This window comes from Impatiens glandulifera, chromosome 7, assembly GCF_907164915.1.
Source record: "Impatiens glandulifera chromosome 7, dImpGla2.1, whole genome shotgun sequence".
Taxonomy (NCBI): domain Eukaryota; kingdom Viridiplantae; phylum Streptophyta; class Magnoliopsida; order Ericales; family Balsaminaceae; genus Impatiens; species Impatiens glandulifera.
Window position 1 is genome coordinate 44,961,944 of NC_061868.1, and position 8,695 is coordinate 44,970,638.

Consider the following 8,695-nt stretch of genomic DNA (forward strand, 5'->3'; position numbering starts at 1 on the left):
AAATAAGCTAGAACAAATAAGTTGAATCAAACTTACCTCAAAGAGATCTTGATTTAATCAAATAATGCCAAAGTTTGTTTGGTTAAATAGATATGGCAATTGATTTTCCTCTTGAAATGTCTTTAATGATTTCAGAAAGAAAAAAAAAATCAAAAAATCAAAAAATAATTAAAATTAATATTCTTTAATTTTATAAAACAAAATATTCCGAACGAACTGTTTGGACATTTTTTTTTTTCATTTGGCCCATATTACAGTGTCCATAACTTTTGAAAATTCTTGAATTATCCTAAAATTATTTATGACATTTTGGTATACTTACCATTTTCTTGATTGCACGTTTAAACGACTTCTGACTTGAATCGTTTATCGGATTTTTATCCCTATTTATCACTTAAGCTGCAGGTAACTCGATTAAACTAAAATGAAATTTTATTTACTAAAATGATTTAATCTAGATGCATTTTAGAACTGAAAAAAGTAGGTCTCTTTTAGATCTTGGACTAAAACACAAGTAAAATATTTTTTTTAAGAAAAATGAGATTATATTTGAGTTTTAAATTTAAAATAAAATCAAAAGACCAAATTTGTTTTAGAGTAGAGACTATCTCTTTACCTCATGTAAAAAAACAATGAGCCCAAAGAGAATTTCTAAAGTTTTCATTTCTTAGTTTTTTATAAATAACTAATTGACTATTCCTAAAATTAGAAGAAAAAAAATATGTAACTATTGTTAAATTTTATTTTAGTTTCTCGTCTCAATTTAAGACGAGACAATTATTGAGAGAGTCGATTTCTGCTTCATTTTACGAGATTCAAGAAGAGGTAAGTCACGTGACTTAACAAAGTAATTGATTAAATTATTTTTTAAAATAGTACTCAAGTCGAGCTTACTATTAAAATCACTCGTCTTCCATCGCGAGAGCTTTTGAGCGGAAGATAATGTATGAGGAGAGACCGAAAATTTTAAAAGAGGTGTGTAGAATTAAATTAAAAACATGAGAATAACAAACTCAAATGATCTTCATGATTTATCTTCCTTCTTGATCCAATTATTCTTCCATGCCTTTTTATTTCCATACTGGGTTATCCAAACTAATATTGAAGTCGATATTAATACTTATTTAATTATTTGTTATTATTTTAAAATAATTTAATATTAAAATTTATCATCACATTATATATCTAAATATAAGTTATTTATATAATTATATTTAAAAACTATCATATTATTCTCTTCTCCTCACTGTTCAATTCATAATTTAAAATATTAAAATATTTTATATTTTATCATTATATATCAATAATTTTTATATTTTCTTTACAACAAAAATCATCATTTTCTCAAAATTATCACCAATTATTATTTTCTAAATAACTCGATTATTTAAATAACCTCAATCCTCCGAACCAAGCCTAAAATATTAAATTAAATTTTATAATATTAAATTATATACTTATTTATCATTTTAGTGAAATAACTTAGTTTTATAAGAACACTAACAATAAAATAACTTCATATACAAAATAATACTATTTTCAAATAAGCCCAAATCAAACAAGGCATAGATTAATGAATATTCATTTTCTTTTAATTTAGATTTAGATAAATAAAATCCATAGTTATCCACAATGACTCAATAAGGCAGAGCAGACAGTGGCAGTGCTTCATTTCCTGTGAACATCTGCCTTTAGCTTTACATTTTTGTTGTTTTATTCATTAGGGAATATTTATATTTTAAACATTTTAAATGTGTTTTTGACAACAAACTGTGGATGTTCGAGGAGATAAGATCAAATGATCAAACATATTCACTTTTAATTATTTTGCTTTGTCAAGTTGGGTATAAGTTAAAAATAGAGATCCAGAATATGATTTCATGTCATTTTGTCACATTGTTTCAAGATTAACATAGTGTTTATAGCTTATGATTAATAGATTTTTATGGAATTGGATTGAACAAAAGTCTTAATTGGGCAAAATAAATAAATATAATTGAATCAATGAAATCCAAAAGGTTCTATTCACAATATATATAAGCATACATCACAAGAAGTGTTTTTTTCTGTCTAGGGTTTTTCAGACCAACGTGGAACATTTGGATGTAGTAGGATCATACATGGCCGGAAGCAAAAACTTCCGACCATTACATCCATTTGCATTATAACTAGCTCCGTTGGAATCCACCAACAGATCGCCGGCGTATCCCGGATAGGCGCCTTTTCCGTATATTCCAGGGCAAGCAGAAGCTGCCTCCAGAGGAGCATCGACTGCACCTTGATAATAGCCGTTACCGAACGGATTCGTGGCGGTTCCGGCCAAAAGACTGGCGAGGTTAATGATCATTCCGTCGAGCCCCACGTCGTTGTTAGGGGAAACCAAAGGTGGGCTCTGTGGACCGTAAATGGGTTGATGAAAAGGCCAAGCGCAGTAGCCAGGGCATTGTTTTTCAGAGTTTCCGACCCAGATATAAGCGAACTTGAAATTCTTTCCATCAATTGAGGCACCTTTTGAAGACCTGTGTGTACCACACCTGTTCTGGCAGAACCCATCAACGACGACGTCCGCCGCCGTTAAAACGACGTTGACAGCGTTTCTCTGCCCACCCTTTGCCGCGAGCTTGACTAAATGTTGTTCATTTAGTGACTTTCCTAGAGAGTAGGTATCGTCGATTATCTGGTCGGCGAGTGATAGGGAAAGGGCCGGTCGGCTGAATTTCCTCTTGGCGGCGGATGTGGAATAGGTGGTAGAGGCGAGGTTGTAGTATTTCTCGGTTGTTTTCCACCAGGATGCGACGGTGGGTTTGGATTGAACAGGGGAAGAGGAGGATGAAAGAGAGGTAATGAAATCGGCGACGATTGAACGTTGAGAAGGGGTGAATTTACCGTACCAGATAAGATTGACGGAGATTTTGCCGGATAAGAGAGGGCCGTTGTGGTAATGTAACATTGAGTTTGGATCCTGAACCAGCTCGTTCAGGTTTCTAGCGGCGAATGAGACATTGAAGAGTGAAATTAGAAACAAAATGAATACAACTAAAGAAGACATCTTTTTTTGTTGGGGACAGAGGAATTTAGAGAGAGAGAAGATGCTCTGTTCTTGGTAGTGATGAGTTTTGGTAGAGACGAACCAGGGTGTTTATATAGGACCTTCCTTTTACTCTCTCTCTAAAGAGTGAAGACACGTTATGGTGAAGAAGGAAGCCACTGGGAAAGAGATATCAGAAGTAAAAGCACAACACTTCTTCAGCCTTATCTTTTTTTTTCACACACTCAGTGCCATTAGCTGTTCATCATAAATCAAATAAACAATTATACAGCTGTTATTTTTAATATTTATATTCATAAATATTTACTGAATTTATCAAAAAAAAAAAATTGAATTTAACCATATAAAAAAACAAATCCATTTATTAGTGAAATGAGAGAATAAAAAGTAATAAATGTGAGTGAGTATTTGTGAAATGAGAGAATAAAAGGGGGCATTAAATAAATTTGATAATTAATCTGAAAGTCCAGCTTAGATACAGTTGGGCCTGATTGACCAAATGGACCGACCCTTCACGCGGTGATGGATGAAAAGATTCGTGGGGGCAGTAAGGGAATTTGAGATTAATGGTTTGGTTTGATTGAAGAGAGACAGGCTGGAGAGTGAATGGGACATTTGTTTTAACGTTTTTGTTACATTGGGAGTCGCGGAAAGAGAGTCCGTCCAACAAAAACCAGCGGGTTGCCTGCTCTACTACTGCTCTACGAGGGTTTCCTGTCCCCTCTCATAGGAATGGGAGGGATAAAACAGTAATTCTGTTTTTAAAAATGACTGTTTGCTGTTTCATGTGGGGGAACAGAGGAAACAAGAACCATTTGGAATAGAGAATCCTATCTTAATTTTTTTTTTTTTTTGTAAGGACGAAGGTTGATTGAAAATTGATAAAAAAAATATTAATAATTGTTACAAGTTATAAAATTGAAAAAAAAAACATTCAAATTACTAAATTAATAATATACAACCATCTTTTTCAGTGTGGATTAAATCTTTTTCAGTGTGGATTAAACCGAATCTTCTATAATTATGGAGGAGATCAACTCAACATACTATGGAACCCCATGTTAATGGAATGACCCTTATTAAGAAAATTCTCAAACTCTATTATTATTGACAAATTCTAGAATAAGAATGTGTCTCTTATGTGATAAATTGTTACCTATGTCAAATATGAAGCACACACTCACACTAGTACACACTCACACTAGTGTTATATAACATTATGTCGCCAGGGCCGTTTTCAATTTGAGGGATTGATGTTATTGGAAAAATACATCTCCACACGTCCAATGACCATAAATTCATATTGGTCGCAATCGACTATTTTAGTAATCTAGAAATTTGTGATAAAGAGATTTAGTACTCTAGAAAACCCAAGAGTTGGTAGATCTAAGAGGAAAATTTCAGCCGTAATAAGAAAGACCGTATGTGATCAAGAAAATCATCTTAAGAAGAGTAGTATGGCTTGCCATATTTGATAGAGATAAATTCACTTATCCTTTCAACTTGGACGTAGTCAATAAATATTTCATCTCAGCTGCTATAAAGAGAGATGTGATGTGAACAAGTCTCAAGGTTGATGAATGACACTTTTTTTTTTAAAAAACTTGAGGATCGTCTGAAGTGTAAGAAACCTTGTGAATTTTTATTAACATAAAAATGGAATAAAACAAACAAAAAGTGTTTGAAAAAAAAAAACTCTGTGACAATACTAGGGCATTTTTAAATCCAGTTTTCAAATGTATGGAACTACATCAAGACTTGATTTACTCCTAAACGGGATATGTAGGTAACCTAGTCCTTAGGCCCGATCAAATATATCAAAACAATTTCTTTCAAAAATTAGAAAACGATTACGAATCCCTCGTTCTAAAAGCTAAAACAAATTATAATAGAAGAAACGAGTAAGCATTAGGTCAAGATCGTTCCGACTGATGGCCGTCTCGAAAGGAATGCGACAACTTCACGAAAGGTCGACGGAAAACAGTTATCTGATTGAATTCCCTGTAGTAACCTATTATCGCTAAAATCTTGAAATCAAAAGAAGTCGTAACTAAAATAATTAAGACTAGCCTGAATCGTGAGGACTAAGAAAATCGCTTGGCTTTCGAAGAAGAAGACTAAAAAAACGAGCAAAGTATCCAATATTGAGACATTTAAATCACCACTAATAACTCATCAAGAATTTTATTTTATTGCTAAAGGTAAAAGCGAGAGTGTATCGATTCTGTTATACACCAACGATACTAAAAAAAAATAGCCTCTATAGAGACATTGAAATCAATGCTTAGTGATTCACTCATATATTTGTCTTGATTGCCAAGGGCAATAACTCGAGTGTATTGATTTTTCTAGATATACCATAATTGACAAGAATATTCTTAATGGTTTGAGATATTGAAATCACCGCTCAGCATTTTTTAAAACATTGTCTTGAACTCGAGTTACTGATTCTATCGTATATATATCTTGAATAATAAAGCTCGAAACCTAACTTTCGAAAATATCTCCTCAAAAGAAAAGTGAAGCTAGGTGAAATTCCAAAAACTAATGAGGTAAAATGATGATTGAATAAAAATAACAAGTCACGATGTAAAAAAAAAATGCTTGCTCCTCTAAAACTAGAATTCTATTGATTGTAAGTTCCAGAGTTCGTGAAGATCTATTGTCATGAAGTATTGGACGTGTTAGACACATGAACATGGTCCATAAAGGGGATAATCAACATAGTACCCAAGAACCCAAATGTCATGATTCTAAACGAACTTTTTAGTTTCAGGTCAAAGCTAACCCGTAACTGGGTAAAAAACAGAACTTTTTTAAACCATTTAGCTTAGGGTTAAAACTAACCCGTAGTTAGATAAAAAACCAAGATTTCATAAACTTTTTAGATTATGGTGAAATCTAACTATTTGTCGGTATAAAGGCCAATAAATTAACAAAATAAAATAAAAAATAGAAGGTACATGTAAGACGTTTACATATGCCGTTCTGAAAAGGGTTTGTGTAGACATCACCAGATGCAGTTTCCTTAAGAGAAAAAAAATTGAAGGGTTCGTGTAAGACGTCTATAGATACAGTTCTCAAAAGGTTCATGTCAAACATCGCTAAATATAATTTCTCTCGAGAGAAAAAAAAAAATCAAAGGGTTCGTGTAAGATACCGATGTAGTTCCTGAAACGATTTGTGTCAAACATCGCTCCAAATGCAGTTCCCCGCGAAAATATATAAAATTGAGAAAATCATAAGATTGCCATATGCGGTACAAATCAAATAACTTCATATACAAAAGAATACTAAGTAGAAATGGTCATTTTTCAAATAAGCCAAAATCAAACAAGGCCTAGATTCATGAATATGAAATTTCTTTTTATTTTGTTTAGATAAATAAAATCCATAGTTATCCACAATGACTCAATGAGGCAGAGCAGACAGTGGCAGTGTATGAAATAAAATTTCTGCGCTGCCATCTGCCTTTCTTGCTTTACATTTTTGTTTTATTCATCAGGGAATATTTATATTTTAATATATTATCTACATTTTAAATCGTTTTTTTTTCTTGTTTCTTGACAACAAACTGTGGATATCTTGAGGAGATAAGATCAGATGGTCAAAAAACGGAGATCGAGATTATGAAATGTCATTTTATCACATTAAATTGACCATTAATATATTTCAAGATTAAGATAGTGTTATAGCTTATAATTAGGGCGATTGAACAAAATTCTAAAGTGAGCAAAATAAACAAATAAAATTGAATCGATGAAATACAAAAGGTTCTATTCACAATATACATAAAAGCATACATGATACATCATCACAAGAATGACGTATTTTTATGTTTTCTCTGTCTAGGGGTTTCAGACCAACGTGGAACATGTGGATGTAGCAGGATCATACATGGCCGGAAGCAAAAACTTCCGACCATTACATCCATTAGCATTATAACTAGCTCCGTTAGAATCCACCAACAGATCGCCGGCGTATCCCGGATAGGCACCTTTTCCGTATATTCCCGGGCAGGCAGAAGCTGCCTCCAGAGGAGCATCGACTGCACCTTGATAATAGCCGTTACCGAACGGATTCGTGGCGGTTCCGGCCAAAAGACTGGCGAGGTTAATGATCATTCCGTCGAGACCCACGTCGTTGTTCGGGGAAACCAACGGTGGGCTTTGTGGACCGTAAATGGGTTGATGAAATGGCCAAGCACAGTAACCTGGGCATTGTTTTTCAGAGTTTCCAACCCAGATATAAGCAAACTTGTAATTCTTTCCATCAATTGAGGCACCTTTAGAAGACCTGTGTGTTCCACACCTGTTCTGGCAGAACCCATCAACGACGACATCCGCCGCCGTTAAAACGACGTTGACAGCGTTTCTCTGCCCACCCTTTGCCGCGAGCGTCACTAAATGTTGTTCATTTAGTGACTTTCCTAGAGAGTAGGTATCGTCGATTATCTGGTCGGCGAGTGATAGGGAAAGGGCCGGTCGGCTGAATTTCCTCTTGGCGGCGGATGTGGAATAGGTGGTAGAGGCGAGGTTGTAGTATTTCTCGGTTGTCTTCCACCAGGAAGCGACGGTGGGTTTGGATTGAACAGGGGAAGAAGAGGACGAAAGAGAGGTTATGAAATCGGCGACGATTGAACGTTGAGCAGGCGTGAATTTACCGTACCAGATGAGATTGAGGGAGATTTTTCCGGATAATAGAGGGCCATTGTGGTAATGTAAGAGTGTGTTGGGGTCCTGAACTAGTCCGTTCAGGTTTCTAACAGCGAATGAGACATTGAAGAGTGAAATCAGAATCAAAATGAATACAACTAAAGAAGACATCTTTTTTATGGGGTTGGGAGGGCAGAGGAACTTATATATATATAGAGAGAAGATGCTGTAGCTGTTCTTGGTTGTTGTTTTGGTAGAGACGAACCAGGGGGTTTATATAGGACCTTCTTTTACTCTCTCTCTAAAGAATGAAGACACGTTATGGGGAAGAAGGAAGACACTGGGAAAAACACATCAAAGAAGGTGAAAGCACAACTCTTCAGCCTTATCCTTTTTTTTCTTTTTCTTTTTCTTTTTCTTTTTCTTTTTCACACTCAGTGCCAGTTAGCTAGGTTCATCATAACGTTGGGATAAACAATTATACAGCTGTTATTTTTAATATTTAAATATATATTGAATTTATCCAAAAAAAAAATGAATTTAACCATATTAAAAAATACAAAATTCAATTTATAGCCGTTAGCAAATTAATAAATGTGAGTATTTCTGAATGAGAGAATAAAAGCACATTATATAAATTGATTATTAATTTGAAAGTCCAGCTTAGATACAGCTGGGCCCTCATTGACCAAATAGACCCTTCACGCGGGCGAGAACGAAAAGATTGGTGGGGGCATTAAGGGAATTTGAGATTAATGGTTGATTGAAGAGATACAGGCTGGAATGTACTGTGGACATTTGTTTAAACGTTTTCATAATTCATTAATTAAGATTTTCAATTTTCAGTAATATTGTTGCAGTTTTTATTGTTTTATTATTTGATTGTTAAAATTGATTGAGTATTGCTGAAATTAAACCTATTTAATTTTGTTGAAATGTGATTATTAAATGAGGTTGAATATTCTATATTAATAGAATAAAATAATTATAG

General features: G+C 33.9%; 2 protein-coding genes across 2 annotated transcripts; both read right to left on the reverse strand.

Annotated features, from left to right (window-relative positions):
• Positions 1 to 2,056: 2,056 nt before the first annotated feature.
• Positions 2,057 to 3,100, reverse strand: LOC124945635 (protein PHOSPHATE-INDUCED 1-like). Its single transcript, XM_047486100.1, has one exon. The coding sequence runs from the start codon at positions 3,047 to 3,049 to the stop codon at positions 2,081 to 2,083; it is 969 nt and encodes a 322-aa protein (XP_047342056.1). The 5' UTR covers positions 3,050 to 3,100; the 3' UTR covers positions 2,057 to 2,080.
• Positions 3,101 to 6,775: 3,675 nt separating this feature from the next.
• Positions 6,776 to 8,011, reverse strand: LOC124945805 (protein PHOSPHATE-INDUCED 1-like). The gene has a single exon (XM_047486304.1). The coding sequence runs from the start codon at positions 7,873 to 7,875 to the stop codon at positions 6,907 to 6,909; it is 969 nt and encodes a 322-aa protein (XP_047342260.1). The 5' UTR covers positions 7,876 to 8,011; the 3' UTR covers positions 6,776 to 6,906.
• Between the last annotated feature and the right edge of the window lie 684 nt (positions 8,012 to 8,695).